Source organism: Canis lupus, chromosome 32, assembly GCF_048164855.1.
Source record: "Canis lupus baileyi chromosome 32, mCanLup2.hap1, whole genome shotgun sequence".
Classification (NCBI taxonomy): domain Eukaryota; kingdom Metazoa; phylum Chordata; class Mammalia; order Carnivora; family Canidae; genus Canis; species Canis lupus.
In genome coordinates, this window is record NC_132869.1 from 21,403,935 (window position 1) to 21,421,467 (window position 17,533).

Here is a 17,533-nt window from a genome sequence, read left to right on the forward strand (position 1 = left end):
TCTCAGTCATTTATAAAATCAAAAATCTTCACTATGTCTATGTGATCTGGCCCTGCTCCCCTTCCTCAGTTCACAGTGCTCTAGTAACACTTCTCCCTCTCATCCTAATTGCACAGGGCTTACGTACTTACTATTTTCTGTCTAAAATGTTCTTTCTCAGATACCAGGATGATTTGCTTCCTTGCTTCCTTTGATCGCTGTCCAAGGATCAACTTATCAAAGAGAACTTTCTTGACAACTTTATATAAACTAGTTCACTTGCCTTTACTCTTTATCCTTTTACCCCATTATATTGTATTATTTTTTCTCTATTCCCCCCATGCCCCAATGTAATATCTATAAGAATAGGGATCATGAATTACTTTATTCATTACCCAGTACCTAGAAAATGCTCAGCATTTGGTAGGAGCTCACTAAATGTTTACTGAACTGATGAATCTTTGTTAACTCTATGCTTAAAAATCACAGGCTTCTTAACATTTTTGCTAAATGAAGGTCATGTTGAAACCTAAGTGCCTCTGCTCCTATATATAGTACTTGGTTTAATGCCACAAACCCCAGGAATATTAAATCAGGTATAACTGTCAATCGCATTGCTGTCAGCCTACACCTGCTGGGAGGAATGCTACACAAAGGCTGAACACAGAAGTTTTTCCCTTTTTCAGTTCATAACTTTCAGGCTGTGTGCACTCCCAACTCATTTCCCACCCTCCCTTAAAGAGTCTTCTTGCAGAACTAGTGGGCTTACACCCCATCTTGCCCCTATGCTGCTCTGAAATGCTTCTTTCATGTCCATTTCATTTGTCCAGTCCTCTCCCCTTCCATAGCTGGAATCTTTTCCTTAATTCTTTGGTTTCTTCCCTATTACCAAAGTGTTATTCTTGACACATTTAGTTGTGAAAGAAAGCAAGGGAAAAAATGAAACTTAGTAAGTTAAATGGCCCAGAGCAGTGGTGTTCAGCTGTGGCTGCACTTCAGAATTCTCTGAAAGATTGAAAAAAATATATTTGACATGGTCAGGCTCTTCCCTGTAGAGATTCTAATGTAATGAGTCTATGGTAGGGACCATACACCAATACTTCTCAAAAGCTTCCCCAGATATTTTAATTTGTAGCCAGAGTGAAGAAAGTCTGGCTTCAAAGGATCCTTATAGGTAGATCCTACATAAGTCTCCCTGTAGTTTGATAAGGCATGACGTGGTCAGGATGCTACCGCAGAAGGATAATGCAGTTTGCAATGATGACTAAAGAAACCAGTGTTGAGTATCTTAAAAATTAGTGACTAGTCTTTCCCATCACTGACTAGATGCACCAGAAAGACCTTCTATTCCAGAAAATACTTGCCCAGAATCAGGTTCTTGACAAGCTTTTGCTCATCTTCCTTCTTGTATTCCAGCATTCCTTGGAAATCCTTTTCTTTCCTGGGAATGTTAACTGGACGGATAGGTTCATCAATGATCTGTCCTGGGGATATGTTCTCCATCTGGCCCACTTCATGAGAAACAAAAAGGAGAAGAAAATATTTTCCAGGTAGAAAAGATACAAGGGTTCCACATTCCAATAATTTGAAATGAACTCTACAGCAACATAAACTTGACATATTTGCCACTTAATTATTTCCTCTTTAAATACCCTTTTCTCCTAAAATTAGGTGGATAGATGGCAAAATTATATGGTAATGTCACTCCAACAGCCACTAATGCCTGGCTACTATCAACATCAAAGAACCTTACTTGCTGTAAAAACATTTTTTTTTGTAATAAAGTTTCCTTTGTCAAAAGTAAGGTTAAATGTCCCCAAAGTAAGTGGTTTAACTTCTTGGTTAACCAATCAGCATCATCATAATGTTTAAGATATTTAGACTTTAAGTCACAGAAAAACAGTATTCTACAAAGAGGCAGCAAGAGTATCAAAGATTTCCCCTCACTTTGAGCTGTATGAATCCAGTCATTAAAGAAAAAGAACATTTGCTTTAAAATGTATCATTGCAATCAGTTCAAACCACATCAAGATAGCTGGTAGATAAGTATTTCTTCACACTAGTTGATGTGAAATGTATCATTTTTCACAAAGGCCTCATAAGGCAAAGACCTAACTTTCTTCTGCTACCCTTCATTCTCAAAGAAATTATGAACAGATAAATGCTTTTATTTAATATGATTTCCTAAATATTATTCTGTTTTTTGCTTGTTTGTTTTTAGTCAAGTGCTTTAAGTCTTAACCATGAAGCTGTAACCATTAAAGTACAAGCACTGGTTAATGGCCCTGTGATGTTAAAAATGGTCACTATTGTTAATGGCAAGTGCTAGAGAAGGATTACGCTAAGAATTAAAAGAAAAAGGTCTCCAATTTCATTGCAAAAATTGAGAATTAAATGAGAAATGCAAGGGAAGGTAAGGGAACATAGAGTTATGATGGTGTTTGTGAAAATATATGCTACTAAGCAGGTTTTTAAATTCTTTTACCTATAGGGAGGGGGCAGTTATCTAGGGATAGATTGAGTTGAATCTGTTGCCAGACACAATGCAGATCAGAAGCATTAGAAAGTTTAATGTTGCTGATTCCCCAAGGTATCAGTAGTTCTTCCCCGGTCACTCTGGGTAATTTCCTGTGTTAGTTCTGGGAAGCCAGTTCCGCAGGACAAGGTTATCACGGAGAACACCAATACCTGCCAGTATTCTTGCTTATGTGGCAGAGAGCCAGCCTAGTGCCACCCCGTCCACCTCATGCTGCAGCATCACACACCAGGATTATCAGCGCTGAAAATCACCACCGTCCATCAACACTATAATATCTAAAGAGTGACCACATTGTGACTGGACAAGTCAGGGCTGTGGCGTCTAGTGCTTCATATGCATGGTAAAATATACGTCTCTATACAGGAGACAGGAGATTCAAGCCATTTAGTTTTACAAAGATTACTTCTGGAGTCAGTTTAAAAACAACAACATGAGGATCTCAGAATTAGCAGACAGTGACCTTCACAGCTCATGTACACACTGCATGTAAAGTACAAAAGAGTAAAATCCCTGGCATCCATGTTACTAGTCACTTTGAGCCACAGAAATAATTCTGGGAGGAAATAGAGTCAACATATTTTCTTTATCAATAAAAGTACCTATTTGGACTCTAACCCCGAGAGAATGTTTTAAAGCCCACTGATTTCATCCACTGGTGATGAGATATACCATTATTTTACATAACACTAAAGAAGGAAAAACACTGCCAATTAAAATGCAACCTGTCAATAGTTTCTGAAAGATGCAACTTAATTTAAGATGTTAAAATGTAAAAATTTGAGCACCTCAGAATTTATGAAACATGGTGAATATTTTTACTAGGAGATGTCACATTTTAAAAGAAAGCTTACTTTCTTTTTACAAAACCTTTAACCAAGATATTTTTGGTTCTGCACAAAAATGTCAGAGATGGTTTTCCATATTTTCATTAAAATTTTCTCTCTGCTTTTGAATTGTCTTCAGAGATTTGAGTTTTCAAAAAAAATTCATAGATAAAATATGGATGTCAACTCAACACAATTCTGATTTTTTTAACAAGCCATCTACTAATTAAAATGTCAGTCTTTATGTATGCAGCATCAGGAAATTATAGGGCCTGAAAGAAAGAAGCTGGGACTGCATTTCAGTTTTCAAAGACTCATAAGACCTTAGGGGTCATTTGGTCCAATGTTCTATTACAGACTTTCTTCTAAAAAAACCTGAAGCAATACCTATTTTCATTTTCTGGATTCTTTATATTTGTGGGAAAAATATTCTTGAGCCTTTTTGTCCTGGAAAAGGAAAGGAAATTGGGCGTTTTTAAAAAAATTTAATTTCCCCACTTTGGAACCAGAAAGATCTTGATTTCAGGTTTAATGGAGACAGGTGAATAAATTCCTATAAGTAGAGAGGAAAATTGGAAAATATGACAGTAAGGAGAGAAGTCAGTTGTTCCTGGAGGCTTGGGTTCTAGTTCCAGTTTGGCTACTCACTGGCTGAGACCTTGGCAGTCCCTTATGGTTTCTGGGCCTCTGTTTTTTATGCCTATGAAATAATTAACTGATTTCTAGAATTCTTTTAGGTCTAAATTCCCTGACTTTATGAAAGTTGAGATGGAACACCCACTCCTGGATTAAAATATAGCACAAAGCCGATCAAAATTTGAAACACTCTCTATTTAGCTTTATAATTTCTGCTAAAAATTATATATGTTGGCATTTAAAAAAAAATGAAAGGCTTCACTGGCTTCTAAAAAAGTCTCCTTAATTAAGGGTAGCCCATAGAAGGAGATAAGAATCTTGCTATTTTAAACCAGAAGAATTTAAGTATATTATATTTAGAGAAAAATACAAGAAAACTTAGTTTTTAAAAAGGCTTTTGTTGTAGAAAGTTCCCTGTATTTCTGTATAATGGATGATAAGGAAATAGGAAGACAAAAGTGTTAGAAGAGCTTGTTACCTTAGTCTCTAATTTAGGGGAGGAGTACCCAGCATGAGCCCAAGTCATATACATCTACTTCATTTTATTCTTTAATTTTGTGTTATTTAATTTCAAATATAACTTTTCTTAAGAATATGATGTCCTTTTGTTTAATCTATGAAGTGCCTTCTCAAATGCTACTTATAGGTTTGAGAATACAGCTGGTGAGATAGTTTAATTTATGAGATTGATTTCTGATTGACAATAGCTTAAAATTGCTGACATCTTGAACTGTAACCTATCTCAATTAAAATATATGTATCAAAGAAAGCTGAGTAAAAACTTAAAATAAGTAGCTTTGCTATTTATCAAATTTTACTAATGTATTACAAAGAAATCATTAGAAGTTTAAAAAATAATCTACCAATTAATATCCTTAAAATCAGTTCTTTCAGGCACTCTTGTCTAATTATCATCTTATGATATAATTAAAGTAGAGTTAAGGGCATAAAGGTTTTCTGAATAAATATTTTTTAAAGTTTTATCAATAGACATTATAGTCCATGTGTGTGTCTTGGGAGGTTCAAAGTTTTAGTGTAATATAGGAGTCATGTAATGCTAAAAAGGTTTATAAATTATGACTGCAAAGTAATTTGTCTGATTTCTACAAAAATATTTCAGCATTTGTACATCCAAGAGAGTACATTCAAAGTAAACATCTATGCCATCATTCTAAATATGTTTGGAACTTATTCATTCAACAAACATTTAAGGAATGATTATGATAGGTCAGACACCAAGCTAGGTAATACTGGTGCTATGAAAACAAGAGGAAAAAAGATGTGGACCCTATGTTCAGAAAGCTCATGTCCACTGAGGAAGCCAGTGATTCAAATGGAAAAATTGCTAACTGTGGTCCACAGAGCCATAAAGCCTGTCTCAGTGATCAGGAGAGGCTGCTCTTGAGGATGTGACATATGACTCTGGTCTCAAAGGATGAGCAGGACTTGACCAATTAGGAAGACCAAACAGAAAGGACAGTTGTGACAGACCTTGCATGTTGAGAGAATGAAAACCATACAGAGTTAACATGGTAGATTCTTCCAAACACTCCAAACTATGCAGAGTGACATTGAGAGACTAGATGGGTAGTCAGACTACAGAGTATCATTTTTGGTCAAAAGTGTATAGGTGTGAAGGCAATTCCAAAGAGGGTCTCTAAATCTCTTGAACAATGAGAACGTTGTTGAAATAAACTTAAAACCTGGCTTTATCTCCATTCATTGCTATATATCTGGCAGCTAGGTAAATACTTAGTGAAGGAACCAACACACTAATCCAAAAGACAAGATTCATTTGTATATAATTACAACTGATATTTGATCATTTTTTTCAAGCTGTTTTCCCATTATCATATGTAAATTGTGAAATGTTAAAAAAATCTTATTTCTTTGTAATCATAAATCATTTTTTCTCTTTTTTCTCCATTACATTCTTTGAGGACACAGACTTGTCTTACTCTTCTTAGTATCCCTAATACTAATTGTAATAATAATAATAGTTAAGTTGAAAAAAAATAATAGTTAAGTTGTATACAGCATTTACCATGTGTCAGGGAACACACTAAGTATATTACACACATTAATTCATTTCATCCTTACAAACCGTCAGGTAGATGCCATTTAACATAGATCATTCCCATTTAATAAGTGGGAAAACCGAGGCATAGAGAGGTTCAATAATTTTCCCAATATCTGTGCTCGCTTCGGCAGCACATATACAATAATTTTCCCAATATCAGATGACTAATAGAAGAGTTGGGAGTTGAAGCCAAAAAGCTTGGCACCAAAATCCATGTGCTAAACCTCTATGTTATATTTGCCAAGCCCAGTGTCTGGCACATAGAGGACAGTCACTAGATGCTTGTTGAATGATTTCTCTCTCTTCGTGAAGAACATTTTTCCCTACCTAGCAATGGATATTTCCACTCCACAGAGGTCAGATTTGCTGAAAGTCAATTTTGTTATCATCCCTAATATTCACATGCAAACCTGTTAGACCACTGGCATAGCAATACAAAATCAAGATGCCGCAATTGTTGTAAAAACGTGTTAAAATACCTTCTAGTTCACCAATTTTCTTGGCAAATACTTTCAGTTGTTTTTTCAGTTTCCGAACTGTCTTATCTTGTTTTTCGAGTTGTTCCATCAAGTCCTAAAGATTAAAATGAGAAATATAATAGAAAGATCAAAATAGGCCTTCTATAATGCACAAAAGGAAAGCAGACACAAAATCACAGGAACACTGTTAGTTTTACATAAAAGCTCCAGAAAAGCTCGCTGGTGGAGCCACCACCTGGCTAAAACTGGCAGGCATGGGAAATGCAGCTACAATAAAAGCCAAATGTTAAAATACACACTGCAGTAAAATCCTTTACAGCGTGATGGATAGCGGGCTCACTGGGGAGTCTTTTCCAGTAGACTCCTTGTGGGTAAAACAATTAAATGCTTGTAAAATGTACTGCTTTTTTCAGTAGAATGCTTTCTCTCAAGGGGGAAGAGGCAAAATAAATTTTGACAAGTGCTCAAAAAGTTCTGTGGGAAGTTTTAAGGATGGCTGAACTTAGGTCAGGGCTCTTGGCTGACCCCTGTGTGTGAGAAGCACGGTCTTTGAGACCTACCCTTTGGAAATGTCGAAATTAGTCCTATAACTTAAGAAGTTTGGGGGAAATAAAAGGTAAGTTGAAAAAAAAACACAGAGAAAGGATAAAGAGTGGTCTGCTGACCTAGGTCCAAGTGGCAGGTGGTATAACACACCCATAAAATTTCACAGGCGATATAACTTTGCTTACAGAAAAAAGGGGGGAATTCCAAGTACTTTATATGCAAAAAAAAAAGGAAGAAGAAAGCCAGTACATTCAAGGGGAGAGGGTAAAAAATGTCTCTGATGGCTAAAATCGCAGACAGAGTTAAGACATCAATAAGTAAGAATAAGTGGGTAACAGCAGACTCAAAGTTTAGGAGCGAAGTCAGTCAGTGCTATGTCTGGTTGCTATGCAGGTAATGGTGCAAATATAATGGTATTTATAAACACAAATACTCATTCACTTTCCAGTTGAGACAGCGCAGATTTAGAAACTAGACTACTGATTCGAAGGAAATAGGTGCTAACATTTCAAAGTGTTCAGTTGTGCTTCTTGGATTTTACTTTATCTTTCCAATCACATTTTGCTTCCATCACACTGTAAGCCTATTGTTAATAACAAACCCAACGTGACAATGGACGCAGGACACTGACAGAGGTGACACCATTGGCTACAAGACAGCTGTGGGGAGAAATAGGTCTCGTGAAAGTTTTTGAAGAGATTCCTGAGGAGGGGTGGGCAGCAGTGTGCTCTTCAGTAATAGAGGCTACAAGTAGCAAGGGAGACAACAGAAATGCACTCTGAGTTTACATACAATCATCCGTTTGTAAAGTGAAATCCGATATGACTGATACTTCTTAGGGTCATCTGCATATAATTCCTCAAAATACTGAAAAAACAGGCACAATGGATATTTGTTTTTCTCTGTGTCTTTGAGGGGAATGTGACCTCTCAGCAAAATAAATTTTAAAATATTTTACAACACAAATAATGACAGTTTATGTTCTCAAAAGGCTGATTTGTCATCTGCCCATTGCCTTCTGATCTTCCCAGTAGAGATGATTCTAATTTTATATAGATACACACATACACATATATTTTCATGTGCTCAAGGGTAACAGGCTATCGCTCAGGTGCCATCATTTAGCAGGCTACACAGAACAGAAAGCTGGTATTTCACTCCTCAGACCTCCTCACAAGTTGTTGTACTTTTTTTTTTCTCCTGTGGCCAGCAGCAGTGACAAGGGTGAGGAGGCAAATAAAATGAAAGTGAAAATTAAGGCAATGTTGGCACTCTTGCCTGAGGGTGAAAAGGCTGGTGAGAAGCTATGTGTCTTCCTTCCATAAAGGCAACATGGGGGAGGCCCATGGAGCATGTTCACAAGTGGAGGAAGGAAAAAAGGCCATCTTCGTGTCTGTGTTGGGAAGTAGGTGGGTAAGTGGGTTATGCAGGATAGAGTTCCCAAGAACACTAAGTGTAGGTCCATTGGGCTTTACCATTCTGTTCAAGTGTTTCAAAGAAATGCACAATTAAGAAATTATATCATGGTTTTGAAAAGTGCATTATTCCCTATACTTAAGTTTGAAACTATTCTCCAGAATTAGTAGTCAGGTACGGAAAGTAGCTGACCTGTAGAGGGTGTCTAAAACTCAGAGAAACTCATTAACTAGACTCTACCCCCCTAAAATTTCAGAGCTTTAATTTACTTTTGTATTAGCTATGAAAAACTGCCAAGAAAATTAATAATGCAGACAAGATTGCAAAATAAATGATTAATCAACTTAGTGAAAAAATTGGGAGTTTGCCATCCAGAAGCATCTTGATTTCATGGTTTCGACTTGTATTTTAACAATCACTTATAAGCACAGAATTTATATACACTGATCAATTGTTATAATTCAGTATATTTATCGATTCTGAGGCATTAAAGCACTGTTAGTTTAATTTAAGCAACAACATACTTGAGAGAATAATGACGTTTCAAAAATATTCCATGATTCAAAACATTTTCCCCCACAAATCTGTGATATTTCAGTCACTATGTAAAGAGTCCGACATATGTTTCTCCCATTCCTACAATGGAGCTTCACGTAGCAAGCTGCCTTCAGAGGGACAGAAGGTGAAAAGAATACTTTTGGGTTTTACATCTAATTAATACAAAAGGTGGTTAAATAGAGGACACTAGAAAACGATCTGAAATACAAGTGATCACTAACGGAGTTGATTATAATAATTCAGACCGTTAAATATTCAGAGAAAATCCAAACTATTTTATTAAAGGTCATTAAAACTCTGAATTTAGGAAAAAAAAGAAAGACAAATCAACTATCAGTTCCAAACAGCTTTTCTCAAAACCAGGCTGGCACTACAATATAGTATTTTCTATAGAAATGCAGAATTATAACTTTTCAATGACTTTTAACTTAATATACTTATCAAACCTAAGTAGATTTATGTCTATAATAAAAATTATTTTGTGACAAAAATATTTCAGAACATATTTCCTGCTAAAGAAAGAAAAAGGAGGAATAAGAAATAACTTGGATTCTGTGCCAGCATTCAGAATCTGGCAAGGGAAAAAAAAATCTCCTCATTCACTGCACTTCTGTTAGAATCAAAAGCATACAGACTTAAATCCTGATATCCCTCCACCCTGACCTGGGAGGTCTAGCCAATGTCAACCAAAAGCCACCGCTTGGCTTTGCCAACCACCTTCCCCACCATAACTCCAACCCCTGCCCATCTGCTCGAGATGGAGGCAGGAATGGCCTCGGTGGCTGCCTGGGGACCAAAGATTAAAGCTCATCCCTAGTCTCTACTATGACAACCAAGTAACACAGCTCCTTAAAATGGCAGAGAATCTGCAGCCAAAGGGGAGGAAGCAGGTGAGCCGAGTTCTCAAGGATGTCAAAAGCCCAGCACACAGTTGGGGGAGATCTCCCAGGCTCCCCAAGGGAGGTCTAAGAATGCTCAGACAGCCCAGAGCCTTCTGTCAGATACACAACCTGTGCTTGGGACTTTTTCACGTCAACAAACACAATCACATTTTCCTTACTCTGTCTCTGCTATGGAGTGTGGAGCAGCAAGTTTTTTCCCAGCCCATACAGATGTGTCTGACGGAAAGGAAACAAGGCCGGTGCTGCAGGGCCAGGCGCTGCACGCTGAGGAAAGCATGGCTTACCAGGTTTTCGTTAGTCAGCCTGGTGATCTCGTGCTGCAGGCTGGCCTCGATGCGGGCCTCCGGGGGCAGCTGCAGGTTCTGCGCCAGCAGCTGCTGCTGCCGGTTGTTCTCCTCCTTCAGGCTCTGGATCTCCCCACGGAGGGCTTCAGCCTCGTTCTCGTGGCTCCTCTTCTGGGACTGGAGCTGGGATTCCAGGAGCCTGGGGAGAAGTGCACAGGTAGGAGAGGGAGATGGCACCTGTGTCTCTGCTTGCTGGGCATGAGGCTTTATGCTCGCTCGCCAGGGCAGGAAAAGTGGGGAAGCTGTAGTGTCTGTGTAACTTCTGACTTCTTTCAAGTTAAGAAACGCAAACAAGCGAAGTGCTCTCACATTTGCATCTTTCTGAATTATGGAATGCTACAAATATAACATTCTCAAAGGCCCTAAGAAATAGGAAAGTTTAAGCTCTTTTGAAAAGTTTATTAGAAATGGTGACTAAAATAGTCAATTAAAAAAACATACTTTTAATCTGGCTTACACTGTTTACAAACTAGCATTTCAGTTGGCAAAGACAGCATCTTTGCCACAGAATAATTCTGCAGTGTAGGACAAGATTACAAACTCCCTATCTCATTAAATATGCCTGTAAGAATTTCAGTGTTACTAATTTCAGGCAGAGTATGACCAGGGTCCCATTTCTACTTTCAACTCTTATCTCTGAGGGACAGAAAGGCTGGTGTGACTCTGAAATAGATACAGATTTATCCAAATCCACACAGGTCATTCTGAAATTTCACATACGTGTATTTTGTATTTGTCATCTTTTCTCTCTCCCATACACTTCTATATCAATAACATGTGATTTTAGAACATAGATGTTATTTTTTTTGTGATGTGATTTTAGAACATAGATGTTATTTTTTTTTCATAGATGTTATTAATAGGATGGACAAAGTGGTTGCAGCTTCTCTGAGCAAGCACCCAAGTCAGCTGTGCCTGTAAGCAAACCAGGGCATCGACTGCGGGAGTACCAGGGAGAAACGGCATCCTCCCTTCACCATGCACCCCCACTTCTATATTCACCCCCTTTCCAAACACAAAACAAAGTTATGGTTAGGAATTAACTAACATGAAGAAAGGAAAAACATTCTTTTATTCTAATCCCCTTTGTAATCAACTGCTGGGCAAAAGTTCCTGATGCCATTGCAAGCAAACGGTTAACAGCAGACTAAAAATATTTTAGTGATTATAAAATTTCAAAGACATTTGAACCAATAACACCACAAAGTTAATGATAATGGCTTGTGATTACAACAAAGCAGAATAAGCAGGAGCCCCTTGAACAAATAGCTAAGTATTTTTTAAATTTAATCACTAAAGTGGTATTTTTAATGAGACTTTAAAGATACAAATACCCCAGAGCAGATGAGTATCTGTGTTAGAAACCTATTGCTGTTTCAGTTTTATTTGCTTTCCCCTAAACACATTTAATGTGTTGAGTTATTATTTTGAACTGTAGCAATACAGGAGACCCTTCTGGTTTGTGGTTTCGCACATCTGAATTTCACAATAATCACACAGAATGCCAAATTAGGCACTCAACACTGCAGTTAGGCAGCATGATAACATATATAAGAATACAGTCTCACAGGTGATACTTTCCTTTAGATTGGTCATTATTACAAATAAGAAACTACTAAATAATAGGTATTATTCTTTCCCACCATAGTTTGGGCTCTAATTGAAAGGTTTGTTGTTTTGTTTTGTTATGTTTTCCAATCCCTAGTGATATAGCCAGAAATTTTAGTCTATGAAGAGAAGATCCTTCACTCACAGGCAGCAACTCTTAAATTCACTATCAATCCATTTCAGCTGTAATTGCATCTCTTAGTGGAGAAAATATTTAAGAAGGTACTTGGCTGAATGTTCTACATTTTACTGAAATTTACCCAGGAAGACAACTAATGTATAAGAAACACAGAAATTAAAGTCAGAAGGCCACTGTTAGTAAGAGAAGCAACAAGTTAATAACATTCCATTTTGAGGAGACAAATATAACCTGTTGGCTTGTTTTAACCCTTCATAAACCAGCCACAGCTCTCCATCCTCATTCAACTCATGGCAATCCATAGCAGGTGATCTTCCATGCAAAAGGAACAACAATGCAAAACACAAAGGGATACAGGATGGTCATGAGATGATGATGGTCAAGAGTAGCACGCGGTATTTCAATTTTTCATTAAGGCAATAAGATTGTTTTTATTAATTACAGATGGCGTTAAGACATTATCACAAAAATTACTTTTGGTTAATTTTGTACAAAATGGGTAACATGTAACATCACATGTCAATAAGTAGAAAGAAGAACAAAACAATCAAGGAGCTAGAGCTACTTTTTTCTGTAAAGTAAGAAATGACTGAAAAGGTGAAAAAGAAGTTGTTTTCAACATTTTATTCAGCTAGGAGAGTGATCTTTATGTCACATATTGTATAAGAGACCAAGATCAACCATGATAGTCACACACATATAGAATGAAAACGTCAGCTATTGTCTTCATGTGGCAACCTTCATAGTCCAGTTCAAAATGAAGTTTTAAGTCTTCTGAGTAGAAACTTGTTTTCACTTAATAAAAACCACTTTCCTATTTTTAAAATTGTGTTAAGAAATTCCTATAGGAGTGACTTATAAATAAGAATATGTCCAAAGCTCTCAACTTTTATGATACAACTGTTACAAAGATTTTTTGTGTCAAAATTAATGTTAGATCTGGGGAAACTGCTTTTATATTAAAGATGTGACATATTTTATTAAAAGTATATATAGGGACACCTGGGTAGTGCAGTCAGTTGAATGCTTGACTCTTGATTTCAGCTCAGGTCATGATCCTAAGATCATGAGATCGAGCATGGTGTCAGGTTCCACACTCCACACTCTCTGCTGGGCATGGAGCCTGCTTAAGATTCTCTCTCTCTCTCTCTCTGTCCCTTCTCCCACCCCACTCTCTCTCACTCGCTCATATGTGCTCTCTCTCTTAAAAAAATTATAAATAAATAATAATGACAAAGTTGATTACAGGCTTTTTCTATCTGGGGTATAAAAATAATATTTCTGAGTATCTGCTATCAGACACTGTTCTATATCCTTCCACATGTATTATTTCATTTAGTTCTACTAACCCACTGGGTATCATTTGCCACATTGCAGACAAAGATACCGAGGCTTAGAGATAAGATACCTTGGAGGCAACACACTGGCAAGTAGCAGAGCCTAGGGCTATCTGACTCCAGAGCCCAGGTTTTTACTCTTCTACAAGACTTTTGTTGATATGAAGTGTACAGAAAGCACATTCCAGAGAATGCTCTTCTATTTACCATCTCCCCCTGGAGAGTTGATCTATTTTCATGGTCTCAATAGTATTTACACTAGTGACTTCAAAATTTATATCTCAGCCCACATACCTCTCTAATTCCAGATCTATATGTTCAACTGCCTAATGGATTTCTCTCTTTGGGTGTCTTCCTAGCTGCTTACATTCACTATTTATAAATCTACTGATTATCTCCACCTTGTGCTTCCCCACACCACAGACCCAGGGTCACAAAAAGCATTACTATATCTAACCAAGTATCCACAGCGGACACTCAAGAGCCACCCTCTATTTAGGATTTTCTATTCCTCACCTACACATCTCAGAAGCCACAAGGCTTTTTGATCTCATCTTATGTATCTTATGTATCTTTCAAAGTGTCCCATTTCTCTCAATCCCAGCTGCCACCAACCAAGTCAAGTCACTGTAATCAGTCATGCAATTACAGAAATAGCTTCCTAACTGGTCTTTATGCCTTCAATATTTTTCTACTATAATCTATTCTCTAACATAAAAGTCTTTGATAAAGTTTCATCATTAAATGGCTGTGCAAACCTTGTACCCTCAGTCAGCCTACCCAAAGCTCTTAGGTGCACAGTGACTGAGCTGCGTGCCATCTGAAACTTCACTTGTGTTTACAGTAAATAGGATAAAACTAGAATTAGGATTTTCTCAAAAGACCTTAGGAAATGTGACAAATATTTGATCTTAAATATCAGAGTCCCATCCTAGAAGTCATAGTACCTTTGTAGAATGATATGGCCAATACTGAGGTGATTCCAGATACTTCACCACTTCTTTCCACACTAAATTTCGTAACTGAGAGCTAAAGTTATCCCTAAAAACTATCCCAACCATCCTGGACAAAAAATGAAAGACTAACCAAGATAGTCCAACAGTGAGCAACTGGTTTTCTTCTCAAGGCTAAGACCCTAAATATACAGAAATATAATCCCTTGATGTAAAATGCATTCCCCTTGACACCTCACATCAATAATGGTACCTTATATTAAAAATGAGATCTTAAATGGGAATATACTGGAAACCTTGAATTCCCCCTGAAGGTTAGCTGATGTCTAATAAAGCAATATATAAACACTTTGACTTACTGCGCAAGAGGCTGGCTTAAAGACTAAAGATATACATGATTAAGATTAAACTAAAATGATTGAAAAAAGAATGGACTTACCTGTTCGTTTCTTTCAAACCAATGTATGCTTGTGCTATTTCACCTTTATCTTTCATTTTTTGTACATCTTCCAAAAGTATTGTAGAATCTGTCATTGTATTCTGAAGGGGAAAATGACACATTTCCACATTAGCAGTCAACTCAAAAGCTTTGGACCAGAGAAAACATTTTTCTTTCCTCCAGAATAGGGAAGTTTACATGCCTTACCACACCTCTCCCAGTAGAGCCCCAGCTCCAGCCCCATATAATAGAGAGGAGGGTCAGGCACAGGCAGTTAAGAGAAAGAGGTGTCTTCAGTCCCTCTATTAAAAGGGTGGTGATATTCTAGAGTACCACTGCCCTGTAAATAAAATCACTGATGGGCAATGTGTGTTTTATATTATGTGGGGTGGGGGAATATATATATATATAAAAGTAGCTCCTTGGTGTCCCTGCCTGGTAATTGTTCTTCTTTTTATTTTTTTAAATTTATTTACTCATTAGAGACACACAGAGAGAGGCAGAGACCGAGGGAGGAGCAGGCTTCTCACAGGGAGCCCAATGTGGGACTTGATCCCCAGACCCGCGATCATGCCCTGAACTGAAGGCAGATGCTCAACCTCTGAGCCACTCAGGCGTCCCTTGCCTGGTAATTGTTCTAATGCTATGTTATAATATAAATATATATATTTCAAAGTCTATATATACATATGTGTGTATATACTTTATATATAAAAACATAGATATATTTCCAAGTATACATAAAGCATTAGAAAAATAACCAAGTAAAAACACTGAGCAACTATTTTTTTTATAAGGTTTTATTTACTTATCTGACACAGAGAGAGAGAAAGCACAAACAGGGAGAAGCAGACTCCTAACTGAGCAGGGAGCCTGACTTGAGGCTCAATTCCAGGACCCTGGGATCATGACCTGAGCTGAAGGCAGACGCTTAACCAACTGAGCCACCCAGGTGCCCCGACACTGAGCAACTACTGAATGAAAATAGAACAAAAGCTATTCTTCCTACTACTTCCCATCTAGTTATACTAAAACAAATGCCCCAGTAAAACACTGTGAAGTTTGACATAAAGCTCATTTTTCCATTAAAAATTCTGTACAAAAAAGGTAGATGATATGCTTTAGCAAAATTAGTTTTTTTCTCACACATTTATATATATATAATATATATTATATATATATATTCCCATATAAATGGGAAGAATTTAGCTCTTTGTAAATATCCACCATCTGTTGTTACTCAATTTTTCTTCCCTCTGTTCCATTATAGGATGGTACATAATTTTTTGAAATACATTTCTGGCAGGTCAGCATTACTAATGATTTTGTATGAAAAGCACTTTTCTGCTCACATTTTTACCTCCTTTTTTATTTTTCCTTTTTGGTCAGTCTGACAATCAATGTAATTTCCAAATCTTGCTTCTATTCAGCTACTCTGTCTCTCCTAAACCAGAGCAAGAATAGATTAAGAATTACTGCACTATAGCCTTTAGAGAATAATACATTTTAGAACCTAAGGGCCCATTCTATCTGTCTAAATAGTGTATGTCTGATCTGTTAGTCAATGTTTGTTCGAAAGGCAGGTCTCACAATGAAGTGGACTTAATAGAAAACACTTCAAAAACCATGATCTTAGAGACCAGTTCTGAGATAAGTTCAAGACCAGTTCTTGATCAGAAACATACTTAAAAAAAAAATCCCACTTTTCTCCTAATGCTGTCTTTTTGTGAGCTTATAAATGCATCCTCAAAGACCAAATATAATGGGATCCCTGAGTGGCTCAGCGGGTTTAGTGCCTGCCTTTGGCCTGGGGCATGATCCTGGAGTCCTGGAATTGAGTCCCATGTCAGGCTCCCTGCATGGAGCCTGCTTCTCTCCCTCTGCCTGTGTCTCTGCCTCTCTTGCTCTCTCTCTCTGTGTCTCTCATGAATAAATAAATAAAATCTTTAAAAAAAAAAAAAGAGACCAAATATAATCTGATAAGAGCTTATATTTTACTAAATTTTAAAAATCTTTCCCATAAATGCTACACAGAGCTTTCTTTAGCTATGATTTATATATATTTTAATATATATTTCATAGAAATTTTTTTTATCTTTCTCTGAAAGAAAATTTTTCTATTCTACAATGGGCTATACTCAGATTTTTAACTTTTAAGTAGTAACTCTCAAAGACCCAATCCCAATAGTAAATAATGCTGTATGTATTGTCTGATATCTGAAAACCTGTATGATGTACTTTTGAACTTTAGGTAAATTAGGTAACTTGATCCTATTAACTAGTCTAAAGGAAAGATAAACTTCTTTATATGGTGTTTTCCTTATAGTAAGCAGCCAGGCCTTCCCTTATCTGGCCTACTTTAGCTAAGAAGTAGTGGCTGGAGCATGGGATCAGACTTGGACCACTAGCATTAGGAAATTCCTGACTCACTGCTCAAAGTTTGTCTCCCCTAAGCCAGTTCAGAAGTTTAGAAAGGGCTGCCCCATGTAGGAAAATCCTACCCTTCTCAAGAAAAGTGTGCTTTACTCTTGAGGCTCCTTCTCATCCTTGGCCAACAAATCCACAGCTGCTAGAAAAGAGTGTGGGAAAACCTGTGCTTTTGGGTATGTTCCAAATTAAGGGACTCCCATCCTGGGCCCCTGTGCTGTGGATGGCCTACCACAACTACTATAGTGAGTCGGAGAGCTGACTATGAATTAGAAGTCATGGTGACCTCCCTCTGATCCAGACTGGAGCCTACTATATCTATTAGTT

At 37.2% G+C, this 17,533-nt stretch overlaps 1 protein-coding gene across 4 annotated transcripts in view; it reads right to left on the minus strand.

The window, feature by feature from the left end:
* Positions 1 to 17,533, minus strand: part of MYO5A (myosin VA) — a 183,936-nt gene that overhangs the window by 11,549 nt on the left and 154,854 nt on the right. The window contains exons 29-34 of one of the 4 annotated variants that reach the window (XM_072808555.1): positions 14,780 to 14,880; positions 12,282 to 12,362; positions 10,244 to 10,442; positions 7,876 to 7,950; positions 6,538 to 6,631; positions 1,344 to 1,490 (exon numbers count right to left, since the gene is read on the minus strand). In XM_072808555.1, the coding sequence (XP_072664656.1) occupies positions 1,344 to 1,490; positions 6,538 to 6,631; positions 7,876 to 7,950; positions 10,244 to 10,442; positions 12,282 to 12,362; positions 14,780 to 14,880 (697 nt within the window). The remainder of the gene's footprint in view (positions 1 to 1,343; positions 1,491 to 6,537; positions 6,632 to 7,875; positions 7,951 to 10,243; positions 10,443 to 12,281; positions 12,363 to 14,779; positions 14,881 to 17,533) is intronic. The other 3 variants (XM_072808557.1, XM_072808556.1, XM_072808558.1) reach the window with 3 other exon arrangements.